Raw genomic sequence first — 27,442 nt, 5'->3', positions numbered from 1 at the left:
ATTTTTCGTTTGTATAATAAATGTACAAATTATCCTGATGACAATATTTTCAATACGCCTATTCACAGAAAGAAAACAATAAATCAAATCGAGACAAAACAGAATATTTGAAACTGGTTTTAAACTGAAGGTTTTGTCACATGTCATATAATTTAAATACATATATAATGTTTTGCTACATGACATATAATTAAAATACCCTCCTTAAATGTATTATTAAGGTCTAACTTGTCTACAAAATCATAGAAATAATAATCAAACACTAAACCTTTTTAAAAGTGCCCAACATGTGCATGTAAAGAATAAATTATCTGGATTGTTTAATGTTTTTTTTTAAATTTTAGTCTTTGTTCTGGAACGAATAAATTTCCCGAAACTAGAAAATGAAAAATATACGTTTTTTGAGACTGAGACAATATATTTCCTACTTTTATTGAATTTAAATATTTTTTTTTATAAAATTGATAGTGATTGATCTGATGAATCTTTATAGAAATAAATAGTTATTGATAATTGAGTTAGTTTTCAAATATTTATTATTTTATTTATAATTTATTTGCCAACATGAAAATATACAATATATTATTGTTCTGTTATAAGGCCTAAAATCTACTATAATTACATGTTTACATAAGTATTTATTTTCCATATTTGATCAAAAAAATTTATACAATATATGTCAAGGTTATCATTATATTGGCGATTGAAGAATTTAAGACTTTGATAGTTTTGAGGTTAAAAACTTGAATGCAATATACAATGAAAATAACAGCGTATTCCAAATTCGATACTTACCATGAAGATAAGAGAAAAAAATAAATAAAAATCCTCTCGGTCTCGGTTTCAAAATATTTTTTATGTCCCGAAGGTTACATGTTTCGCTTAAAATAAAGCATCATAAGACCTTATAAACTAGTAATAACTCTCACGAGATGACCTGCTTAGTACTGACACTGCTTACTAGTACTTACTCAGTACTACAAGCTGCTTAGTCTGACTTAAACCAATATACGAAGCTGCAAAAAAGTTAGGAAATTTAAAACAGTAAAAACTAACGCAATGAGCGCCCTCTACCAAAAACACGAAAACTATACGAAATTTTATTTTTCTTTTTAAAAGACTCGTATGTTCTAAATTTCATGTCAGTATGTCATTTGGTTCAGGACCTATGAGAAAAAAACGATAAATCAAATAATACTTTGACACCCTGTATTTCAGTTACTGTTAAAGTTAGGATAAGGCAAGTTGACCCAATCACATTATTTTGACGTAAGGAATCTACTGTTGTTCTATGTCCCATTATTTTAGGGACACGCTATATACTTTTTAATTTATACAGTGACCGCCTAAAGTTCAAACACCGCATAAATTCGATAAAAATTAGAGACATGATTTTTTGAGAAAACGCTCGGACCCACCGATTTTTATTTTAAGTTGCGCATTATTTCATATAAATTTTTGTATACAGGGTGGAACAAAAAAAAGATATGACGTGATCGGTCATTTTTTTAAATGGAATGCTATATTTTTTATTGCATGGGTACGGGGTTCGAGTGCGCACGCAAAAAGAAGTAAGTGAACTGTTCCAAATACCCAAACCATCCTATTTCTCAGTCAACAATTAGTAGAATAGAGCACAAATTCATAACTTCAGGTCATGTTAGGTATTTGCCAAGATCGGGTCGTCCAAAAATTTCTGAAGAAACAAAATTAAACGTTCTGCTCTCCGTCGAAGAAAATCCAAACAATGCAACTTCACAAATTTCAATTAATAATAATATAGCCGGAACGTCAGTAAGACGCAGCTTAAAAGCAAAATGAATACCACCCTTATAAAATTAATACACGAATTAAATGAGGACGGTCCTGATGGAAGAAACAAATTTTGCGAGCAAATGATGAACATTTGCATTAATAACCGTCAGTTTGTGTTACGAGTTATCTGTTAATGTTTGGGCTGGTATCGTGGAAAATAAAGTAATAGGGCCCTACTTTTTCCAAGAAAATTTAACAGGACAACGCTATTTGAATTTTCTTCAAGAAGATCTTATCCCTGCTTTGGCTGCCCTATACCCAGACGAACAAGACCCTGTTGTCCCGACAGATAATTTGTGGTTTCAGCAAGACGGCGCACCGCCACATTTCTTTCGAGATGTCCGTAATTACTTGGATACAGTGTTCCCAGGAAGATGGATAGGACGAAGAGGGCCAATAAAGTGGCCGGCCAGGTCACCAGACCTATTTCCCTGTGACTATTTTCTATGAGGTAAAGTTTATATTGAGAAGCCAAACACCGTAGAAAATTTGAAAAATAGAATTAGATATGAAATTAGACGTATATCACCCGAAATAATTTATATTGTTTTACATAAGTTTGTAAACCGTCTTGCTTTCTGCCAAGAAGTAAATGGGGATCAGTTTGAATACTTGATACATAAATAATAGTTGTCGCAGTTTTATCCTCCATTTTATCTTAATTTGTAAATAGACGTACTTACTTGCTTTCTTGTTGGTTAAATGTAAATATTTCTGAAACAGTTCAGTTTTGAGATAAGGTGTGTTATACGAAACTTGCTTGGAATTTCGCCTATATTTCATAACACAATAAAAAAATATCATTCCATTTAAAAAAATGACCGATGACGTCATATCTTTTTTTTTTTGGTTCCATCCTGTATACAAAAATTTATGTGAAATAATGCGCAACTTAAAGTAAAAATCGACGGGTCCGAGCGTTTTCTCAAAAAATCATGTCTCTAATTTTTATCGAATTTACGCGGAACTTTAGGCGGTCACTGTATATTAATTGTATAAAGAAAGAAAATTAAGTTTATATGGAATTTATGCTTATTGCGGCAGTAATAGTCTGTCGCAAAACATTGTTAGTTCAAATTAAAATTATACATAAATAAGTAAAATAAAATTTTACTTATTTATGCTATTTTTAGAAATAAATAGTTTATAGTTATTTGTGTAATAGAATTGTGAATGTAAATTGTAAGGCAGCGAAAGAGACTGGCATGGTCATGTAATCAAAACAAAGGTAAAAACACAAAGTCACGGTCTCATCAAATCCATATAGAGAGGTTGCTGGATCATTCCCCACTGGTGACATTTAACATTTTTACTTTTTTATTTTTTTAAAGCATATATTTTTATCTATGGTGGGAATTGTTAACTTAACCTAGCTTTTCTTTTGTTGTTAGTTGTAATGTGATCTGTGTAGGTCTAAGTAATGAGTTTTATAAGCGTTCTTTTTGTAAAAAATATCTTAATGTATTTTTTAGGCCTGATGATGCTCGGAGCCTGACGATAGGAGCGAAACACGTGTAGCTTTTAAAAAATTATATGGATTTGATGAGACCGTGACTTTGTGTTTTTACCTTTGTTTTGTTTTCGTTTGGTCTCTTAGAGAAAAAATAGATGATACGTTTCTATGGTCATGTAATGGAACCGAGGTTACCAGAGGCCAATAGCCTTGGAAAATGCAATGAGACACTCTGGTTTGAAAGACTTAATGTCGCTGGGTAAACTGTAGGTTTTGCTCAGAAATTTTAATTTAGCGCGCGTGATTCCTGGACACTCCCCGATAATGTCTGCCACTTTATCCTCCTCCCAACACCACCGGTATTCCGGGTTAGACATGCAAGGCGCTGGACTCTATCGCGTTAAGCTTGAATTTTTGCTTTATCCATACAGGGCCACCAAGCGATAGAGGTTTGACAATAGATAAGCAGATTCATTGAAGGATCTTAGACCAGACCTCCTTAGTATTTCAACTGCACGCTTCCCAGAAATACAACTGGTGATGTGCCAAAGTTACGTCTTCTGAGCTTTGCTTTTTTGGGGTTGATCCCGGAATTCAAATAGTGACCATTCGAAAGGCACCATTTTCGTCAATTCCGTTAACACTATATTTATATTTGACTTTCTTATCTCTCCGAAGCGTTCGGAAATAATTTTTTATATCTTTCATGCATTTAAATTAATTTCCTATATCTCCGACTTTTGAACGAATTTTTAGGTTTCAGGCAATGTCCAGGAATTTCAAATACTCTTTCGCAATTTCCAGGCTATTGGGATTAATTTTGCATTTGTTCCATGCATTAATTGTAATTTTTACGATTTTAAAAATATTTTTTCTTTAAATAACCTGCTTTACATTTTGTGACAGGCATATAATGTCTTGCTGAACTGGAAGTATTTTTTCATATATTCTAGGCATTTTAGTTAATTTTTCGTTTTATTTCATTGATTTGACGAAATATTTTGTTTTCCTGGAAAACATTTTTGACAGTCGTTTTGGTAATTTTATACCTTCCAAGCCATATAATTTTGCAAAAAGTAATAATATAATTTTGGTCTTCTGGGGATTAAAAATTATTTACCATGTTTTCTAGGAATTTTCCATTTAATTGCTTATTTAAGGTATTTACAGTATCTCTTGAAAAGATAAACATTCTTTTAGATATATTTGCTTTTGTTTCAAACTTTTCAATGGCATAAGACTTCATCATGTTTTATATTGAATATCATGTTTTTAGGCTTTAGTCGGAATTTCTTTTATGCATTTGAAATTATTTAATTTAATCAAGTTTGTCCTAACTTTTTTAGTTTGCCCGTAAATACAGTTTTAAAAAGATATATTTTTTGAAAAGTCATGGACCCAAATGGAGCAGCCACCAAAACGATTCTGGTTAGCGATTAGTATTGTCAATTCCAGATCTCCCTAAGTTATATTACCTGTTTTCCGATTTTAGTCCTCATATCAAAAATTATTAAAATATTTTAGAATGTTTACATAAAAATCAAAAAAGGAGAATAAGTTTTAAAACATCTGGAATATTAAGGCTTAAAATTAAAATCATTATTTCAGGTATATCTCATTTGGTAACACTATCTCCAGAATACCACCCTCCAACGAAAAACTATCCGGGAATAAAATGGACCTATATTCCTATAAATGAGTTTGAGGCACCCAGCTTAGAGGATATAAAGAAGTTTATTCATATTTCTGACGAATATAGAAGCAAAAAAGAGGTACAAAGAACTTATTTATATGTCAATACCTAATCTATAAAATTAATTTCCAAAAATTGTTTGAATATCTAACATTTTAATTACCACAATTTAATCAATATTACTAATTTTTAGGCAATTGCAATCCACTGTAGAGCGGGTAGGGGTCGAACAGGTACCATGGCCGCCTGTTACTTAGTCCACTTTTACAATTTAGCACCCGAAACTTCTATTTCGAAGATAAGACTGATGAGACCAGGATCGGTCGAAACCTACTCCCAGGAAAAAGCTGTGGCTACTTATAGGGATTATTTAAGGAGTATATAAGGAAGATAATAAAATACTAGGAAAAAATAATTGATAATTATTTTAATTTTTAACAATAGAATAATTTCCTAATCGTATAAAAAAATATTTAGATATAAGTTAAAGTAATAAATAACAATGAAAAAAAAACATATGTACAAAATATCTGCTAAAAAGTAAATAAGCGAATACAATACAGTAAAATAGGTACGTACAATAATATTTTGTTCGTCAGCATATAAAGCGGCAAGTATGTCAACCTAAAACAAGAATTAACTTTAGTACTATCCTGCCTGATAAACGTAAGTGCAAAAATTGCTAAAATGATATTTTTTGTTAGTTGTAAATTATGTGCATTTGGGCGTCTCTGGTTAAAATAAAAAAAGCTTATTTATATAAAAAAGTGAAAAAAAAGACATTGATTTTTTGCACTAACCTATTCTGATTTGTATTATTAATTTCGTCTTTTTTTTCTGAGATACAGAGTAAAAACCAACCAATTTTTAATTGTAAAGGTGATATCATATTTTATGACCTCTATAAGTTAAAAAACAAAGTAAAAAAAATTTAGTTCAAAACTTATTGTATTTTTTATTACAAAAAAATGGTCTATTTTTCTCATACAAATAATATATCGTATTATGAACTCTTCTAACAAGAGGGAATTAAATATATACTGGTAGGTTCAATTCAATTGAAGTTTTTTGGCATTGGAAAAAGGAAAATTCATTTAGAATTAAGTCCGAAATCTCTTTGGCTCCTTTCAGACAAGCGATTTTTTGCAGTCGAAGTTGATCATTTGTGGTCGACTGTCACCATTTCGAATCGTCATTTAATAACCATATAAAAAGCTGTTCCTTTTTAGCTGACCGTTTTTTCAGCAGCAATCTAACTTCTGTCACTGTCACCGAATCTGAAACTGAACTGACTAGTCAGTCGTGGGTGTACGCCGACGACCCGTTTTTTTTTTCACACAGCCCAAAATCGAACTGCAGGTCACGGCGCGGCGGTAAAAAGTGGCATGATTTTCTAGTTTGTCGCAAAACCCGCGATTTGGGACTACTAGAGCAGAAGCTGCTTATCGAAAGAGCTCACCGACATGCTTAAAGATTGAAATAACTTTTCAATGATAGTAGTAGCAGTAGTGGTCGGGGCAGTATTTGACGCAGTATATTAGGTCTGAGAGTCCCTTTCCACCGAACCCTGAAACCCCGTCATTATCGCTCGCCACCCTCCCTAAGCAGGCGGTCCATCATCTTAATAAAGGAGAGCAAACCTTCCCAAAAGGGGGAACCCATGGGTTATCTCCTAATCCTAGCCCATCCTTCGCATTCTACTATAAAATGATATGCCGTTTTCTCTCTCCCGCCACAACTAGGACACAGCGGACTAGGCACCACACCTAAGATATACAGATGTCGGTTGAGTCTACGAGGTCTGGCTATTAAATAACGAGACTGGTTACGAAAAATGGTTTCATTATGAAAATTATTCTACATTCGAATGCTCCCCTCCAACATACTCTCCTTCCCTCACCACACACCTTTCCATACGTTTTTTCCATTGATCGAAGCAGTGCTGGAAGTCTTCTTTGGTGAGGGCCTTTAGGAGCTCTGCCGTTTTTTGCTTTACCGCTTCCATCGACTTAAATCGGGTCCCTTTCAAAGCAGATTTTATCTTCGGAAACAAAAAATAGTCGCACGCGGCCAAATCTGGCGAATACGGCGCGTGTTCGAGCACTGGAGTGCGCTTACCGGCCAAATACTGCTTCACAGATAGCGCGTTATGGGCAGGTGCGTTGTCCTGGTGCAAAATCCACGAGTTGTTTTTCCACAACTCGGGCCGTTTCTTACAAACTCGTTCTCGCATTGTTGCCAAAACTGACAAATAGTAAGTCTGGTTGACAGTCTGACCCTCTGGAACCCCTTCAGTCATCACAATACCGTTAATGTCGAAAAAAACGATCAACATTGCCTTGAATTTTAATTTGGACATTCTTGCTTTTTTTATTATGGGCGATTCAGGCGTCTTCCAATGCATCGATTACCGCTTGGTTTTAACATCGTATTGAAAAATCCACGTTTCGTCGCAAGTAATAATCTTTTTCATCAGTCCGGGATCTTTTTCTAACCTTTCAAGGAAATCTGAGCAGACCTGTTGACGCAAGAGCTTTTGGTCAGGAGTCAGGTTTTTTGGCACCAACATTCGACGATCTGCACGCACAATTTGGTTGATTTTGGTCACTGTTTCCGGAGTTGAAACAGTGGCAGGGCGACCTGAGCGCTGGTCATCTTCAGTGCTCTCTCGGCCCTCACTAAAACGCTTACACCACTCAAAAACACGCGCACGAGAGAGAGAATTTTCCCCATAGGCCTCTTAGTTCTCTCATAGGCAACAATTTATAGCACTCAGTCGGAGTTTTTTACAATTTAACGAGAAATTTAAGCTCTTGTTTTTCGTCACACATGGTTTTCGGCACGAGAAGAAAATACGTTCGTTTCAAACCGCTACTGCACGAATACTATAATAGTGACGAAAACGTGTTTTGGTACGTGCATAGACAAGATATCTAGATACCCAACGCACTACTCTTTTTTTTCCCCAGCCGTCTAGGGCGCCCTCTAGGCACGCAGTCTCGTTATTTAATAGCCAGACCTCGTATGGGACAGCAGCTATTCTAGCTTCAATTGGATTTAATATTTGGCTTGTCGGCAACCGCTGTTCCTATTTCAATTTCTCTAGTCTTTTCCCTTGTCTAGTTATCCACGATATAGGAAATGTGTCTCTTACTTAGTCCAAGGTAGGCCTCGGGGCTAATCGATGAGAGAGATGATATGAGACTGGCAAATTCGTCCTCCTGCTCATTGCCCTCCACTTCGCTATGTCTTGCTCCTACTCAATGTGTTCAGCGCAGCCCTGTACGCTTAGACCAGTTTTGAGTTGGTCATAGGTGCTTCGATCGCCTTTAAGACAGATTGTCGGAGTAAATGATTATTTCCGTTTCAGGGCTTTCTCTAGCTTCTGTTCTTGTTGTCACCTCCATAATGGCGAACACTTCTGCTTGAAAGACTGTCGAATATCTTCCAAGCGAGAAAGCTTATCCTTGATCGGTGTCGCTACGATACACTCCAGCTCCTGGCAGCCCTGTGTGAGCCATCCTTGAACCGTCTGTTACCATGTTTGCAAAATCCTTGTGAGATCGAGCCTTTGTGTTAGGACATTCTTCCCTGATTGCCAGGATCCTCCTAGCCATACAGTGTCCTCTCGCTTTGCATTGAGAGGCAATAGGATTGGCATTTCCTTCTACACCAGTTTGGTGATGGATGTATGTATGCCCTGCTACCCCAAGTCAGGGTTGATGGTGCCATATGGCGCTAATCTTCATTCTTACATAAGATGTCAGCGCCTCCCTTTGAATTCACAGTGGGATTTCTGGCAAACCCAGAAGGATATCAAAGCTGCACCTGGTGCGGTTTTTATCGCATCTGTAATGCCGAGACCGGCCAGCTTTTCTTTGCAGTCTAGCCAGTTTCTGAAAATTTGAATCGATGTTTGTTGCTGACCACCGAGCCGTACATTACTCTAAATCTGATCCTAGCAGTACATAGCCAGTGTTGTAACTGCGCAGTTTATGATATATTGTATGAAATTGATAAAATTTTAGGCGGTCATGCACAAGGGTGTATTTGTAAAATTTACGTGATTTTCTTTTTTTTTGTCTTCGCTCTTGGTGGAGCAATAAAAATAATGCCTTTTCGATCAAATTCATAGTTGTTCTGCTGCTACATTCTGTCGTTCTCGTAGATAGTCGCTAGTATGATCGCAGTTGTAATTAAAGTTGGTGGCAAGACGCTAATATGTTTGCAGTAAAATTTGGGTGCAAAAACTCGCCCGTCTGAAAGATTCCTGTTAGTTGCGACCTCAAACTAATAAGGATATTTTCATAAAACAAAAAGCAGAATATTCTGTATTCTTTAGTAGTAGTTTAGTACAGCAATATTTCTACGTATAACAAAAAGAAGGCTATGCTTAAAGAAAATTCTCTACAAATGTTAACTTGAATTTAAATATAAATAAATAATAATAAATAAATAAATGCTGTAATATTTGCATTTCGTCAGTATTGTCATTAACAATTATTTTTCATTTCAGAAATTCGTAAAATGCTTTTATTAAGATTTTGCCTATTTATAAGTTCTACTAAAATTTAAATAGATGAAATTGGGTAGATAGTCGAAAATGTAAACCTTAAATTAATTATACTTAGCGAAGCATAATAGCATCTTTTATTTTTATGGTTACACGCAAATCGTTCTTAATACAAGTTTTTAAATAGTTTTAGAATGGTTTTATTAATATTTTGCTACTTTTATAATAAAATTGTACTAAAAAGTCTTAAACGTGATCAGACGCCTCGCACCACTAAGAAATTTTAGAAGTATTTTAATTTACATGCAAAACTTGTGATTATTGAAGTTTATTGCGTGGCGGCTTAAAACCCCTGGCCACGGAGAAAGCGTTTTTTAAAACTTAGTTTTAGAAAGAAGATTTTGTGCTGTACTGTACCCAGTTTTATAGTAAAACTCTAAATACTAAAATGCTTGAAATCACTAAAAATGCCCTTATGTGTATTAATTCAAATGCATACATAATTTTATCTTGGTGCGACGCCTTTGGCCTTGCACTTTGACCTCTTGATTTGATATCTTGAGGATTTTAAAAATAATTTTTATTACATGTACCAAGTTTCATAAAAATGTCTACAATATTGTTTAAGTTATTATTAAAAAAAACTGTTTTTTTTTGAAAACTTTAACACCCTGTATCTCAAAAGTTAAGATGTTTAGGACATCTGTTCATCGGGCCTTTTTTTCTTAAAATAAGTCCAGAAATCCCCCTCTTAAATTAGGACGTCTTTAAGGAACACCCTGTATATATAAACTAATAAAATATTTAAATTTAAATGTAAACATTGGCAAAATTGTGTGACTGCAAGGCATTTTACATTAAAATTGTACTAATTATCGGATCTTAAATCGAGTGGTCAGATGTAGGCATGTACCTACTTTAAAAAAATACGTTTTTCACGAACGAAAATATAAAAAAATTCAAAAATATATTATTAGATATTAAAGCCGTACACCACTTAATAAATTAAGAAAGTATATTTTTCCTAGCTAAAGTATTTTATCAATGTACAACATTGAATTTTAATTTAAAATTACTTTCCGACTTGTCGGCAACGTCGAAAATTTTTGTCCGACTTTCTTTCGTAGGCGCAGATAAGAGACCCAAACAATATGTCGCAGTAAAAAATATTTTTCTTATTTTATTCGACGAACCTCCTGAATACGAATTTTTACTTAATAATGACAGTAAGCTGTATGCATTACATGTATTTTTTGGATAAATGACTGAAAATTCAGAATTGGAATAATAAATTTAGTTAAAAACAAGTATTTTATTATCTAACTGAGATCAAGTTTGCCTGAAATCTTAAAATTAAAACATACTCGATTTCTCAAAAGTGGCGATTTTGCGCATACGGTTCTTTCATTTAGTAGGGCTAGTATAGTTAAACCAGACCAAACTTACAATAACTTCCAAATATCATCCTTTTGAAAATCCTCTCCTCACACTTGACAATCTGTCTTTGCTGGCCTCCTCTAATAATCTTCGTCGTAGCCATAATCGTCATATCCAAACTCGTTTTCCTCCTCCAACTTCATTTTCTTGGTGCTGCTTTAATAACTGCATCACTCCCATCTCATTGGCTGACTCGTTTTGCGGCTCCACGTCTTCGTCAAAGTCTTCTTCGTAATCCTCTTCTTCTGAAACTAAAACAAAAATGGATTGGCGATTTTGCTCGTTAGCTTAAATGAACATCCAAGGTTTGCTTTCATATAAATAAAATACAAAATAGTCCCACTTGACATCTTAATAATTATAAAGGGTATTGCAATAAGAAGTTTCGAACGTTTTAATTTGCTACAATTCCTATATCAAACTCTCTTTACGTTTATTGAGTTTTGATTTCATTGGAGAATTTAGTATAATTTTAACAATCACAATACAGTGGAACAATTTGTTTACTTCTGCAATCATCACTAAAAAGTAACGTTTTGTAATATATTGCCCAAATTTGAAAAGGCTTGTGGACACTATCAAAACAAAAGTACGTGGAATGTCGAATTCATTTGGTTAAAAATATTCAGACTAATCGTGAAAGTGTGGCTGAAAACCTAGAAAAATATCTATTGAAAGGCGTTTGCAACATTTGGGAATCAGCAGGACTTTAATCTGGCAGATTTTGAAATGTAGGTCTACATTCTTAAAAGATTGAAGAAAGCCAGTTGATCATGGACAACGTTTGCAATTGAATCATATAGAGGAAGACATATTTATGCAATAAAACCATTTCCACTTCGATTTGGGCAGGTTTTTTTTTACAATCCAAACCCATTTAATAATAGAAAGAACTAATAATGCCAGAGAATAGAGCAACAAGATACCAATGTGAAAGATGTGGGGCTGACTGACTTGAGGAATTTAATTTAAAAAATACATATCAAAGGAGAATAATTTTACGAAGTTTTACAAGCAAAAATTGGTTTGGTTCATTTTCACAACAACTGAGCTTATTTGCTTCACACTCAATCAGCTTAGTCTCAACTATACTAAACAATACTATAAATGACTATAGAGTGTTTGTGATTCTACTGAATGAAAGTCATCGGCAAATTTATATAATAATAAGACTTAGTATAGTTGAGACTGAGCTGACTGAGTATGAAGCAAATAAACTCAGTTGTTGTGAAAATGAACAAAACCAATTTTTGTTTGTACAACTTCCTAAAATAATTCTGCTTTGATATGTATTTTTTAAATTAAATTCCTCAAGTCAATCAGCCCCACATCTTTCACATTGGTATCTTGTTGCTCTACTCTCTGGCTCAGTTTCCTGGAGTTATTATATAGTCTAAGTATCTTGGCTTCTATGATTCGGTTGCGCAATAGCATGACTATGAAAAACTGATTTAAGGAATGCATTAATATTGTTTATAACGTTTACATTATCGTATTTCAGTTCATATTATATCGCTTCTAAAATAAAAAAATATGTAATTTTATTCGGAAATCAAAGAGGTGATAAAGATGTTTAAAACCCTTAAGTACATTTTCAGACTCGATGCCTGTTAGAAAAGGCAAATATAAATACATTATGTGCACCACTCTCGATTTTATTCCATGTTTCCGTTGCACAGTGGCTCTTTCACTTTTTCATATGCGTATCCCAGCGATCAAGATACTTTTGTTGATATTCAATTATTCTGGAAAGTAAAAAATGCATTCAGTTGTGAATCAACAGTTCTTCAACGTTAAATAGTATTATTAATTATTATTAGTATTTCAACATTAAACATGTTTAGAAAAGTAAAAAATTACAAAATTACGGAAACTATAAAACGAAAAAAAACAAACACATCAAACTTAGCAAAACACAGAGCCATGCACCATTTGTAACAAAAACCAATTCAAGAAAATTTAAATAGCCAGTTGGTGGCGAAAATATATATAGTTGGTAACTAAATTACGTCACACGTGACCTGGGCCCCAATTCTTGAAAACCGGGGAGTAGACGGCAAATAGAAAGGGGGCGTGGCTCTATTAAAAACACAAAATCCGTATTCTTGAACTTCGCTCTACTGAAAATCGATAGAAAGGTTGCTCCCTGGAGATCAAAATTTCTTCTACTGGTTTTTTTGCGGGGAAAGAAAGAAAAAAAGAAAGAAAATGTGCTATATTACGTAAGAATAATCTTGTGTACAAGCATCCTACAAGCTAAAAAAAAACAAAACAAAAATACAATTACAAAAATTGACAAAACGATGAACAAAATTAAACACAAGAAGACAAAACTTTTTGAACATACTTGAATTAAAGATAACTAAATAAAACAATCAATTACTAAATAAAAGTATACTTGTTGACAAAACTAGAGAAAAAAGGAGAAAAAAAACTTTCCAACATGTCCAAGGTTAAAACCTATCATTAACAAAGTCATCCGGGTTATAATATGCCTTAGCCAATAAAAGCGTCTTTAATTCTCTTTTAAATTTCTTAACATCCGATATATGTATAACACATAGAGGAACATGATTGTAAATTTTTTTACTTATGTAAATTAATGAGTTTTTGTTAAGGGAAGACGTGGGAATAGGTAGGGGAACATCATTTACACGACGAGTCAAATGGCCAGTGTCAGAAGGTAGTTTGGGAATTTTGTGAATAAGAGCAGCTGTTTCTAAGATAAAGAGTGAAAAAAGAGTTAGGATTTTTTCAGAAATAAAAACAGGTATCTAACTGCTTTTTTTTGAATAACAAAGACAATGTTAAGTAGCCCCTTATTGGTTAAACCCCAAAAAGGCAAGCCATACCGAATATGAGATTCAATAAGTAAAAAGTACACTGAACGTGCAATCACCCCTCCCAGCTCTTGTTTTGCCATTCTTACTGCAAAACATCCAGAAGATAATTTCCCAGCTAAATATAAAATATGATCTTCAAACCGAAGGCGACCATCAATGGTAATTCCTAGGAACTTGCAGCACTCTTTATTCTACAAGAGGAAATTTTCGTCAAACATCAGACCCTGAACATCGCACTTAAACCCCATAATAGACGTCTTTCTTACATTTAACACGAGCCTGTTAGAAGCACACCACCCTAATAAAATCTGAAGGTCTTCAAGGATACAAGTCTAAATATAATCAGAATTTTTATGGCTCCATAGTATGGTGGTATCATCAGCAAACTGAACCACCTTGCCCTGCAGTTTCAATGAACTCAAGTCATCCACATACAGTAAAAATAACAGTGGTCCCAACACTGAACCCTGGGGAACGCCGCATTTTAGGGATCTAGAAGCAGACAAACGCCCAGACACTGTAACCTTCTGAGTACGGTTTGATAGATAGGACCACAGATTTAACTAGCTAACGCAATTGCGTTAGCTAGTTAAATCTGTGGATAGGACTCAAGCCATCGCAACGCTACGCCCTAAAACCATATTTATCGAGCTTAGATAACAGTATTCCATGATCCACACAGTCAAATGCTTTGGATAGATCACAAAACACTGCCGCCGATGACTCTCCAATTCAAGGACACATAGACGCTCTCCAAAAAGCTAAAAACAGCATCATGAGTCCCTTTACCAGCTTGAAATCCAAACTGATTTGCAGACAAAATGCCATTATGATGTAAAAAGGACAAAATTCTGCTTTTTGCAAGTTTTTCAACTATCTTAGAGAGGGTAGACAAAATAGAAATGGGACGGAAATTACAAGGCTGATCCAAATCTCCACCCTTATGAAGAGGTATAACCACTGCCTCTTTTAAACATGAAGGAAAAATGCCAATATGTAAAGAATTGTTTATGGCAGAAACTAAAGCATTTAAGGCTGAATCAGGCAAAAAGAGTAACAACCTCGAAGATATCACATCAGCTCCAGATGATTTATGGTTTTTTAGGCGTTTAATTTCATTTTTTACTTCGGTAAGATCGACAGGATGAAAGAAAAATGAATGCTCAACCGACACTTGTTGAAGATAGTGTAAGGGATCAATGTTACTACGCTGAGCAAGATATTAGGTATATCACAATAATAGTCGTTTAAAATGTCAGGTCTTAACTCCGGTTCAGATACTTTTCTATGGCAATGTCTAAAATCATTAATAATCGACCAACACTCTCTTTGTCTATTTGATGATCGCATATTTAAGCGATCCCTATAATAATTAGATTTTGCTGCTTTAATTGTCTTTCTGTACAGACTACGGTATTTCTGATGATATACAAGGATATTTTCATTTGTGGTATATTTGCACAATTTAGTCAAAAAACGGAGGTTTTTAGCTGAAATTCTAAGGCCTCTTGTAACCCATGGTTTTCGTTTCTTAGTTTTAAGCTACATTTTAGGAAAGCACTGATTGATCTTATCACACAGAACTTGAAAAAATAAAGTAAGTGGGTCAGAAACCGTTTCAAGTGAATTCCAATTTACCGAAGCTGTAGAAACAGAAAAAGCATTGAAATTTCTCCTGCTGAAAATTCTTCCCATATAATGAGATGAAGATAATACAGTATTATATGGCATTTTAGCAAGAATAGCTTCATGGTCGTCTACCAGATGGGAGTACTGTGCATAAAACGTCATCAAAATTTGTACAGAAATAGTCAATTGTAGTTGCAGATGAAGAAGTTATTCGTGTAGGAGAAAGAACGTGCATTTTCAAGTCGTAAGAATTTAAAATACTTAAAAGAGAAGTACGTGGCAAGGTTTCATCATGTAGTTGATATTAAAGACACCAGCCAATATAACCTTAGAGTATAGGGACAACTGGGATAAAAGAGAATCAAGTTTGTCCAGAAACATAGCAATATCTCTTGTAGGTGGCCTATAAACACAAAGAATATATAAATTAAAACGCTTACAAAAAGAAAGAGAGAATTCAAAAACATTCTCTAACAGAAGATTATCATACTTATCAATATTACAAAAAATCGTTTCAATTGTTTGCCTAGCCAAGATCATTGTTCCTCCATGTATAGATTGTTGACGATAAAAATTTGATATAGGAACATAATCAGATATTAAAAAACATTCACTAGGCCTCAACCAGTGCTCAGTCAGAAGTACAATATCAGGAAAATTACATGTGTCCAGCAAAAGATGAAGCTCATCCATCTTGTTTCTTAGGGATTGTATATTAAGAATAAAGATACTTAAGCTTTTCGAAGAGCTAATTTCAATCCTACTAGTAGAATATGAACATGAATGAGATTCAACCTTCGTGGACATGTCTATAAAAAAGAAGAAATCTATAAAAAAGGAACGATTTAGATATCGCATGTAATGCAAGCGCACTAATTTCACTTTGTATGTCATGTGTCATTTTGGTAAATTTTGTTTTGTTTTTATTATTTTATGAGGTGGTGCATTATTTTATGAATGTATATTGTTTATTTTGTCTTTGATTGCGGTTATTTAACGTAGTTCTTTTTTATCGTATTTCTGCTTTTCTAATTTGCTACCAAGATGAACTTAAATGCAATCTTGGTGTGAGATATTGTTGAGCAAAACCAAGATGCTAATGAATATTGGAGAATTCCGAGAAATAATCTTCCAAAAAGTGACCCCTTTTTATCATTATCATCAATCAGGCAATCACAGTTTTAAAAGATGAAAAAAAGTTGAATACAAACAAGAAAAAACACCAAACTAAATAAACAGCCTGAAACGAAAACACTAAACAGCAAAAAAAACGGCAGCTCATAAAACTACCCCCACCACTAAAAACAAGCTCTCCCACAACCTAAAATGTCAAAAATACCCTTCTATCATTAGTTGGAATATTTGGCAACACGGCTACGCTTTCCCTTGAAACTTGCTATCTCCTTTTCTGTCGAGAATACAAATTTTAAGATGTGACGCGAGGGAGTAGAGATGAGTTAGGGATCGACCCCCAGGGATGCTCTATTAATCGTTCTATTCTATCGTCGTCAAGAATTGGGCCCCTGCATCGACAGTTTTTATCATCCCAAAAGGTACAGGCACAGATGTAAAATAAAGGTTGGGTGCAAAGTAAAACAAAAATTATACAAAACTTGCAATTATATAAATTGTATTAATAATGGCGGTAGTCATAATGTATTTTTGTGAAAAAAAATATCGCTTAATAAATATTAAATCTTCAGGTTTTATTATTTCTACTTAATTATATATGTCTTCTAAATATATGTCTCCTGATAATGTCTTCTGAATCATTTGTTTTCTAAGCATCAGACACTAACAATGGACCGCCTACCAAGATCTTACTATATATATTTAAAATCAGAAAATTCCGCTCTTTTTAACTATGATGTCATCTATAGGGTGTTTCATAAGAAGAAACTGACCATCTGTCAAAATTTGACATTTCTGATTGAAAAAAAAATGTTGACATCGGATTCAGAAATTTAGTCAAACTCCAAAAGTTTTGAATAATTTTTTTTTACTTTTCACCTAACCCCTGTAGAGGCGGGATCAATATATGGGGAAAGACCCTGTACCTCTATGCTAAAGATATGCCCATTTTATTTGGAGAGAAATCTGAGAATTCGTGTAATTCCCTTGGAAAGCACCGTCACATTACTAGTAATTGTCTACTTTTTGGGAGGTAACATAAATGATCTGAACATATTTATTTTATAATTATTGTTTTAATTATTTTTATCTCTTGGACGATTTTCTGCCAACGGTATTTTGACTGCTATATCCCGTTGATGCCAGTGAACAAAAGAAAGTAGGTTACTTCACAATCAATTTTTCAATAATAACTTAATCCTATTCCAAAAGAAACACAAATATAAACTCAAGAAACGCGCCAAATAAGCAACCATATTCTGCACTATCTAGGGAAATTTATATTATTAATATTTTGCTTTAAATTACATATCCTACCTAAATAATCCTCTCCATTCTTTCAATATTCCTCTCCTACTTATATAAGCAGAAGGCAAAGTTTCGAGGTAAGGTGTTCAAATTCCAACGTGGTATTTATTTATGGTTTTTCAGTTTTATCTTATGTACACTGTGTTCCATCTGTGTTCCATTTAGAATAAAAATTTTTACATGCATGCATATAAATCCCAAGGGAATTGCTTATTTCGAAAAGAAAAATGCTTGAAAGCCCGAATCAACTTGACAAACTAAATGTCTACATAAGCCCCATCAGGAAGAAAAACATTTTAATCCTAAGGAAGCTTTATTCCTCGAGCGCCATTAAAACAGGATAATGCTTTCTATGGGTGTTAGCAAAAAAGTAATAATGAATTAAGCTGTAATACGACCGTATAAGTTTATATTGGTCCCCAGACAGCCTATAATTAATTTGAAAATTTCACTTCTTACCGTGGTCTACTTTCTGGGGTTCCGGGACTGGCTTATCTTGAACTTTACTTGTGGCGGGACTGTCATCCAGAAAAGGCAACCCTACATCTACCAATTTTCTGGATTTAGCAGGTTTTTTAAACGATTGGTCATCGACGGAGGTTAGACTACTAACTGACGATAATCGTCTTCTAAAAATAAAAATACATATATATGAAGTATATAAATGTCACAAATTAATATTTTGAATTTACCGTTTTATAGAATCCGATGTTGTCGGTGATATATCTTCTTTAATAGGCACCTCAACATTCGCAGGCGCTGTCTTAAGATTCTTCAGAACATCATAATTGATTTTCGAAGATATCTTCTTCTCTTGTATGATTTTCTCTATTGCCTCCCCAGCTGAACTAGCAGGAGCGGTCTTGGGTTTTCTAGCGGGCCTTTTTCGCGGTTTCTTTTCAGGTTTACCCTCTTCACGCTCCTTTTGCAGACGTTCCTCCTTTTCTGCAAATAAAATAAGACTAAAGAATATGGCCATAAATCATTATCAAACCTACCTTTAACCTTCTGCAGATAATCTGCATTCAGTTCGTGCCAAATTTCACTCTTCATTTCGTATTCTGGCACGGACATTATATAAGAGTCAATTTCCTCATCGTCCAAATCATCAAAGTTAAGATCCATATCAATCTCTTCTGCAATCTGCCCTTTAGGAGCATTGGCCGTGTCGTCTAGTGAGGAAGGTAGACCGATACTTTCAATGTTTGGGCCTAAAGATAATAATTTTAGATGATTTAATTGTCTTAATGTGTTGTTTTTAACTTACCTAATCCTACAAGTTCGACGGGTTCAGGATCATCTAGATCCTGCTCTAAAATTGCATTTATTGTGCCCATAGTGGATTCATGAATAAATTGGCTGGTCTCGTGATGTTCCAACTTTTTGGAAGTTCCTTAATTTGGAGAAAAACAAATTATTAATGGTTTAAGAGTTAAGTTTTTTATTTTGAACAACATGCCAAGTTTTAAGAAAGGTTTCAAAAACGTTTATTTCCTTTTCTTTTCGTAATTGTGGGAATTCGGAAGGCAAGAAAACTCAATTCAGTTTATTCCAAAGTTTCAATATTTATTAGTTCTTTTTCAAGAGTTCAACTACCTTGGAATTATATTGCCATTACGCGATGTTTTTGTTACAAAGCACATAGGACCGACACAGTAGGTAAAGAAAATCAGCACACCAATTTTGTTCTTTTAATAACGAAGTATTATTTTTCTGTTGTATCAGTTGCCCATACCAATTTTTCTACTTAACATGCCTTGGATAAAAATTTCTCAAATTCTTGTTGAACTGTTGATTAGCATCGCGATCAGTCACACGCAGTTTCCATCTTTTTAATGTCGGCAATAATGATTTGCAGATTTACAGGGTTATCATCTGACCGTTATGATGTGCAATCCTCAGCAAATGCTACAATCTCTCCGAAAAATCCAAATTTAGCAAGTTACTAATGTAAATGAGAAAGACTGTTGGGCCTAATATAGATCCTTGACACACTCTCACTTAAATTATTTGTTTATCTGATCTGCCTTTTCTAGAAACTTAGTCAAAGAGTTCGGCAATGTGGAAGCCAGACTTGTTAAGCTTCTAGAACAGTATATTATGACACAACTGAACGCTTTTGATACATCACAGAACACTACTGCAGCAGACTTTTATTAATTCAGAAAATGAAGTGGATTCCTCAGAATCTGCAGTGCTTTTTTGATAATAAAAGTATAGCTGAAACTGATTTCATATACCAGGCAGTTAGTAAAGAACACAGTGATGCGTACATTTGCCAGGCCTGACATAAACTTGTATTAATGTATTTTAATTTTTCTTCCAAAAATAAGAAGCGTAATACCCACAGGATTCACTGATCTAATCGCAAGTGTTATTCGTTTTCTTTTTTGACCTCATAAAAAGAATCTTCATAAAAAGAAGTCTAGTCACGGCAGATCAGGAAGTCGTGCTGTCCGTTCCATCGATCCTATCGGCCCTATCCACCGATTTGAATATATGCATGGTACCAAGGTACTTTGTTAATGGGCTGGTACTCTATTTTACTGACACCATATCATGGTGTCAGTAAAAAATCAGCAGATCCAGCAAACTGGAACTTCCTAATTTGCTGAATCCCAATGTAAGTTTGTTAAAGTTACCATGATGTGCTTAATAAGAATTCACATTCAAATTGCTATTAGTTAAAAAGGGATATCCTATTATTTGCAATGACCGTATTAATAGGCCGTTTTAACAGGGAATATTAGGGCTTCTTTTCGACTACATTGTAGATCAATTTGACCATTATAGATTAATTTGTAGGTTCTTGTGAAACTCAAATAAAATATTCAATTTGGTATCATCACTTATTGCATTGGTAGATGTTTTTTCTTTATCTGCTTTACATATACAATTGTGAATCTCTAATAATAATAATAATCTCTTGAGCTATAGGGAGTAAATTTGACGGCTCAGGAGATAAGCTCCAACTTGGGCTATATCCACATCCGGTGGTGACCTGTAGGCTAGTATCTAAATAACCGCAGAAATAAAATTCTTAAGAACAATTGCTGGAAAAACACTTACAGATAGAGTAAGAAACAGCAGCATAAGAACATTAGGTTTGGTATATCATTAGGCGAAAAAGGAAAAGAAGGTGATACTGACGTGACCATGTAGATAGAATAGGCCCACACAGACTTACTTAAATCGCAAATGCGAAGAACCACTAGGCCGACAACTATTAGGAAGACCACCGAAAATGTGGAGACAATTCTGTCGCAAGATAATCTACTGGACTAAGAAAACCTTCGAAACAAACACATCGGTACATCCTTAACAAACAAGAACAAGAACAAATTAACAACTATAACACTGAAAATTGACCAAAGTACACGAAACTGTTACTAGATTTTTAAAATTTATTCTCAGTTCTGGCCACTGAGGAAAACCTTTAGTTGATGCATATCTCTGAAGAAATTAATAAAATTAACGGCAAAAAAAACTGTCACTTCAGGAACTTTTAATAGCGGCTCTCAGTTGTCTGTGAAAGCTTTAAGTCAATTTCACCAAAATAAACAAAAAGGTATTTAAGCCTTCAATGATGAAGATAGTGCTTATTTCTCCAGAAAGATCCGCAGCATAAATTTTCACTTGGAATTGTAGTACACAATTTAAATTTACTTCTTTAGGTAAGAGGTTGATATGATTTCATAGGTTCAAAGATTCACATTAAATTATAGAGACAACATTGTATTAAAGAAAAGGTTTATATATTGTCAACAAGTCTATATTTATCATGAAAGGATATTCTAATAAAGTGAGATGCTAGGATAACTTACCTTTAAGTGGATACAATTTTCTACTCTGTGTTTGTTCCAGCTGTTGCTCTATCTGTCGCTGTAAATCAGTGAAGCCTTCTGATTCTTCTTCCAAGAGCTGGTACAGAAAAAATAAAAAAACCAAAATTATTATTATGTAATAAAAACACGATTGATTACCTTCTGCAAACGTTCTTTATCTTTTTTCCTAGCTGCCTTAAAAGCGGGTGGATCTTGCTCTTCCTCCAAATCCACAGTCATGAACTCATCCAGCGTTAGAGCACTACTGGGAGTTTCGCCAAATTCTATCAGTCTACAAAGTAATATAACTTAATTATTTTAAGCCATTTTTAGTATTAGCCTTTACCTTTTTCTCATAGTAGATTCATGTACCTTTACTACTTTAATAACATCTCCTATTGACCTGTTAAATTCGTGGAGCCTTGAGGCGATTAAAAGAGCTAAAAAAAAATAATTAGTCTACTGTTGTGAGTTGATTTTTTATGGATCTACCTGCACCACATAATCCTGAAGGTCTTCTTCCTGAATGCAAACTGTCTCGCTTCATTCTTTGGACTAGTCGTAAGGCAGTGTTGGTGACTTGTTGGGTTTTTGCTCCAAATTCTAGCTTGGAGGCAAACCGTAATATATACAGGCATGGATCTGAAAACAAAAATATATTACTTGGTTTCAGAGTAAAATATGGGTTAGAGCCATCAGCTAATAATCAACAAATATGATTTAGGAAGTATTTTTTATGAAAAATAGTTAAAGTTTTTATTCTTAAAAAGTTTAATATTTGTATATATAGTACTAGTAAAAACAATCTCATAACATTTAAAAAAGAACATTTTAATGGCATCCTCATTCTCCATCATCAGGAGTAAGAGCATAATACCGATCCAGGATCCAGGCTCCACTCGGTATATACTCCAGTATCTCTATCAAGAGAGTTCATATATCTTAGATAGTAAGGATTCTAAATTATTGAGCCATGCTCTTGATCTGAAAAAACAGGATCTTATCTCAGCTTCTGACAGACTATTAAATGTGCTTGAAAAAATATCTAAAGCCTTTGAAACAGGTTATTCAACATGTGGGACAAAGGTGAGTCATTCAAATATTATACCACGATTAAAAATTTCTATTTTTTTTCGGAGTACACTATCATGAATCTGAATGGGATGGGACATTAAGACTAAACGTTAACAATATAGTTTTGATAGAATATCTCCAGTCATCTGAAGTTTTTGATAAAATAGTTCTGGATTTATCCAATGTTCTGTAGTCTGAAGTAGTTTCAGACTGTGCTCTAAAGAAGCCTGCAGGAAAATGGACCAAATTAAAAACAGGATGAATCCTGAATTAGGTTGCTCTGTAATAGTTTCCAACTACATAAGTAGACTATGCTCTAAAAAAACTCGCAATAATAGAAAAACGTCAATAATTACGACTATGATTAGCAACCTAATACAGGATGAATCCAGAAGTAAGTTGTACTCCAAAGTTATTGCAAGATGGTACAGTGTTCAAGAATAATAATGCTCTAAAAGATCTTAATTAGCTAACTTATGCTAGTAGATGCTACAAGTTTACCTTGCAGTATGCTTCTTGGACACTCGAGTTGGAGAAGGTCTATAACTTAAAATATATCTATTCTTATCAATATCTACTGAAATATCTGAAATATGGGTGGGATGTATAATTTTGTGATATATTTTTGTTTTGACTATAGTTTTTTGTTCATTAAAAACTTCTTGGCCATTTTGACAAAATTTAACAAAAATAAGTTTAAAATAAAAAAGTTTTAAATTAAACGATGAATTTTTTTTTTAAAAATTAAAAATTTAAAAAATCTAAAGAAAATTTATTAAATTAAATTTTTATTTTTTTTTAATGTGAATTGATAAAATATAAACAAAAAAAATTAATCTTTAAAAACGCAAATTTTAACAACGTCTTTAAATTCTTAAAACTTAATGTTTAATTAAATAAATACAAAGTGAATTGGTATTTGGAAGTTAAAAAAATATATAAATTTTAAAAAAATTAGCATAATAAAAATACCTTAACCTTTAGGCATTTAAAAAAAATGTTTTGTTTAAATTATCTTTTTTTAAGGGTTTTATAATTTTGAAAAAATCTAAAATAATGTAATGTATAAAAACACAAATCAAGAAATTCACTGAATTTCATATTCTAGAAATAATTAGGCAGGACATTCTGAGAATGTTTATTTTGATGACACTCGTGAAATATTTTAGGATTTTATAGAATATTCCTGAACTAAATTATTAAATTTAAATTGTTATTAAAAAGCAGACATAATAATTAGCTTTCCCAAACTGAAATTGAAAATAAGATCTTAAAGAGTTCTTGCGTTACCAAAGGTTTCATCATAGATAAAAACATGAAATAAATCTTAATTATAACTTTATTTTTCACCAATATCTAAATTAATACTGAGGTCGTTTACTTAATAACTTTACTGTAAAAATCAATTTTAATATTTGCTTACAAAGTAATTTAAGATATATGAATTATTATATAGACACTTAGTGCAACATATTACGAAAATACTCATAAAAATCATCGAGAAACTAAAAGCACATTATAATATATTTTTGATTTATGTTACATCAGTAATAATACTATAAACAATATTTACGAGACAAGATACGAGCAAAGATGCATAAGAAAAAATAAAGGAATCTGTAATGGTGACATTAACTTGAAAATACACACCTTAAAATTGCCATTTGTAGAGGTAGTTCAGTAACATATTACACGTATGCTGAACTATACGAATATTTGTAATTTTGATGTATATTTTTTAATGTAAAATAGGAAATTAGTTAAAGTCTGCTTATATTTAAAAGAAAATTAAAAAAAAAACTAATTTAAAAACTTTGGCCCAATAAAATTATAATAAAGGAAATAGTTTTGATTCTGGAACATATTATCAGAGAATAATTATTCTCCGAGGGCAATTGAGTCGAAACCAGACATTTAAAATCCCTGTGCACCAAACAAAAGCTCGAAGTACTTACACAGTTGGATTGAAGTACTATATCAACCATAGATTTGAAAACCTCTATTATGATAGTATTTAAAAAATATTACATTTTATAGCAAATATTAATAATTTTGGTAAAAAACCAATAACTTAAGCAATTTTGGCCTCTTTGGTGGTAAACCACATAGTACTATTGACGTAACTTTTTGTTACATTTATTATGTTATTATTTACCAACGATGAATAAAAAGTTTTAAATCATGGCAAGTTTATGCATGGACGTTATCTTGCCAACAGAAAACTATTTCTTCAGAATTACATTACTGTATAAAAAGTAGCTCAGAAAAACTTGGTAATAAGCCTCTTCATCAGGGCATAAAGTACCTTAATTTTGAATAAAAATGGAGAATAAAATAAATCAATTCTATTTTCTTCAATTATTCAATCTAACTACATCAATAAAAGCCCCTGATGTTGCTCAAATAGAGCGACCATCTGGTATACGGTTGGCTCCAGAATGAACAATAGAGGTGGCGCAGGATTCTGTGGTGGGGCCCTATATACCAACAGGGCATACTCGTTGGAGGAAAACGGTATTATCTTTCAGGCTAATCTTCGCTATATTGAAATACAGACATAAAATCCTATATTGCGGACATCGTAATACAGTCGTATCAATCTTCTCGGGCACCAGGCATTAAGGCTATTACGGCCGAAAACCTATGATCCAAGAACGTACTGAAGTGCATAAAGATCCTGGAGGAACTGGTAAAGATGGGCTCCAATTTATCCTTGAATATCGTTAGTTCTTGTACTCTCATAAAGTTTTGATTGGTGAACTATGGAATTTTTTATATTTATAATGAAAAAAACTATAGATGCAATTGCCAGAACAAGATTCGTTGGTATGTTGTTTTAAATGTAGACGACGGCACAGAGATACTGAATTAAGTTAGAATGTAGAATTAAGATCATAACTTTATATTTAAGCTTTGGAAAGATGGAGAGTAAATCTTGATTTTTTAAAATTAAAATTGCTTTCTGCACAATCTTGAATTTTGTGTATAAAATATAATAAATAAAAATTAAATTTATTATACATATATATATATATAAAAAATTCAAATGAATGAAACCCAAAAAACTCTATTTCAGAACCTCTCAATTTTATAAAACAATTAAATGAAGGTATTATGTGTATATTATATAAAGGTATACTTATATTTACGAGTATAAGTTATACATAAATAAATTTTACTTCAAATCATTAATAAATTAACACCTTCTATATATTAATTAGACTGCATAATTTGAGTTTTAATAAAAATACCATGCTACCCATGACTGTGCTATTAAACCAATTTGAATTTCTAGAAATTTTGAAAAACTATAAAATTTCTGAAATTCAACCCAAATCAGAATTGGATAAAGATATCACCATATCAAATCACCAAACTGGATTCCACGCCACCGTAATCCTTTTAAGGGCTCCAAAACATAACAAAATTGATATGACAACAATATCCTTGGACTTAAAATAGATGTCTAGAATACCAAAACATATACCAAAAGGTGCTGGAATAGCATATTATTTCAGTTGCACTTTTAACAAAAAAAACAACTATTTCAATCAATAGGCTTGGTCTAGGTTCAAAACTCTTGGTGGGTGAAAATCAAAAACCAAATACATAACTGCTCTAATGATATGGATAGTTCAAATTACCCTACAATTATATTTAGATAAATTGGTCAGTAGCTAGAATATCAGTTTCAGACAAACATTGGCTGATACCCAATAATCATTATGCAAAGAAATAATGAATATAATCATGTTATAATGTTCTGTTAATTGGATTTATTAAACTATTATTACCATCAGCACGATAGCCTATTTTCATCAAAAAGTGTTTGATGTGAAATATAATATTTGTATTTTGCAAGTGCTATTTTTTTTCTTGAGATTGATATCTCCAAGATTGGAGATCAATGTTGCAAAGAATATAGCAAGGAGTATTATGTAGTTATATGGAGTTTCTAAGAAAATTTAATATTTGGCTTTGGTGTAATGATATTCTGATACTTGATACTAGATTGGGAAAACAACTTTGGTCTATAACCAAGGTCCAAAGACTGAATATCGCCCAATATGGTTAATACAACTCAAATACTGCTATTTTGATAAAGCGAATTCGCTGAAGTGCAGAGAGCTTTTATGAAAAGATCCATCTTAAGAAAAACAACAGTGACAAGACTTGATAAAAAATTTATTAATGGAATATTGATTTTACAAGTAGGTGTAAAATTGTCTGTCTATAAATATTGTCTCATAGATACATCTTTCATATTTTTTACCCCCTTAATATTATGAACTTTTCAAATGTATCAATGCAAAATTTGAAAACTCGGAAAATCGTTGATTCCTTCAACAATTATATTTTGTTCAATACGTCCGAGATTACTAATATCTTCGTTTCTTTTAATACTATGTCCTAGATAGCAAATCTGAAAAACTTCTAGGTAATTATGTTCATCTGGCCATCTTAAACAAAAATAATGGGACCGATGGCAAAGATTAAAATTCTTATGCAACTGGTTACATGCAAGTGCACAAACCCGACCATTCTAAAGTCGTTACCGTTCTCGCGTTATTCCCCATTATTCATCTACATTATTATTAATTAATAATAATAACCATTTTCTTGCCGTGTTTATGACGTAACCCGACAGGATCTACAAAAAAATGGAAATCGGAACAATACGTATTTTATAATGAGGTTTCAAGTTAAAGGGGATGTTTCGAC

The 27,442-nt window shown here is 33.0% G+C and overlaps 2 protein-coding genes across 4 annotated transcripts in view; one reads left to right on the top strand and one right to left on the bottom strand.

The window, feature by feature from the left end:
- LOC126735474 (dual specificity protein phosphatase 23-like) overlaps nucleotides 1–5,376 on the top strand; it is a 162,172-nt gene extending 156,796 nt beyond the window's left edge. For all 3 annotated transcript variants that reach the window (XM_050439474.1, XM_050439473.1, XM_050439475.1), the window contains 2 exons: nucleotides 4,877–5,040; nucleotides 5,155–5,376. In XM_050439474.1, coding sequence (XP_050295431.1) covers nucleotides 4,877–5,040; nucleotides 5,155–5,346 — 356 coding nt within the window. In that variant the 3' untranslated portion in view covers nucleotides 5,347–5,376. The remainder of the gene's footprint in view (nucleotides 1–4,876; nucleotides 5,041–5,154) is intronic.
- LOC126735469 (transcription factor IIIB 90 kDa subunit) overlaps nucleotides 5,374–27,442 on the bottom strand; it is a 105,412-nt gene continuing 83,343 nt past the window's right edge. Inside the window, exons 4-13 of the mRNA XM_050439461.1 lie at nucleotides 22,139–22,288; nucleotides 21,993–22,086; nucleotides 21,806–21,938; nucleotides 21,647–21,743; nucleotides 19,090–19,215; nucleotides 18,821–19,033; nucleotides 18,515–18,767; nucleotides 18,282–18,451; nucleotides 10,921–11,162; nucleotides 5,374–5,585 (exon numbers count right to left, since the gene is read on the bottom strand). Of these exons, the coding sequence (XP_050295418.1) occupies nucleotides 11,020–11,162; nucleotides 18,282–18,451; nucleotides 18,515–18,767; nucleotides 18,821–19,033; nucleotides 19,090–19,215; nucleotides 21,647–21,743; nucleotides 21,806–21,938; nucleotides 21,993–22,086; nucleotides 22,139–22,288 (1,379 nt within the window). The 3' untranslated portion in view covers nucleotides 5,374–5,585; nucleotides 10,921–11,019. The remainder of the gene's footprint in view (nucleotides 5,586–10,920; nucleotides 11,163–18,281; nucleotides 18,452–18,514; nucleotides 18,768–18,820; nucleotides 19,034–19,089; nucleotides 19,216–21,646; nucleotides 21,744–21,805; nucleotides 21,939–21,992; nucleotides 22,087–22,138; nucleotides 22,289–27,442) is intronic.

This window comes from Anthonomus grandis, chromosome 4 (assembly GCF_022605725.1).
Source record: "Anthonomus grandis grandis chromosome 4, icAntGran1.3, whole genome shotgun sequence".
NCBI classification, from domain to species: Eukaryota; Metazoa; Arthropoda; class Insecta; order Coleoptera; family Curculionidae; genus Anthonomus; species Anthonomus grandis.
This window is presented reverse-complemented; position numbering and strand designations above follow the sequence as displayed.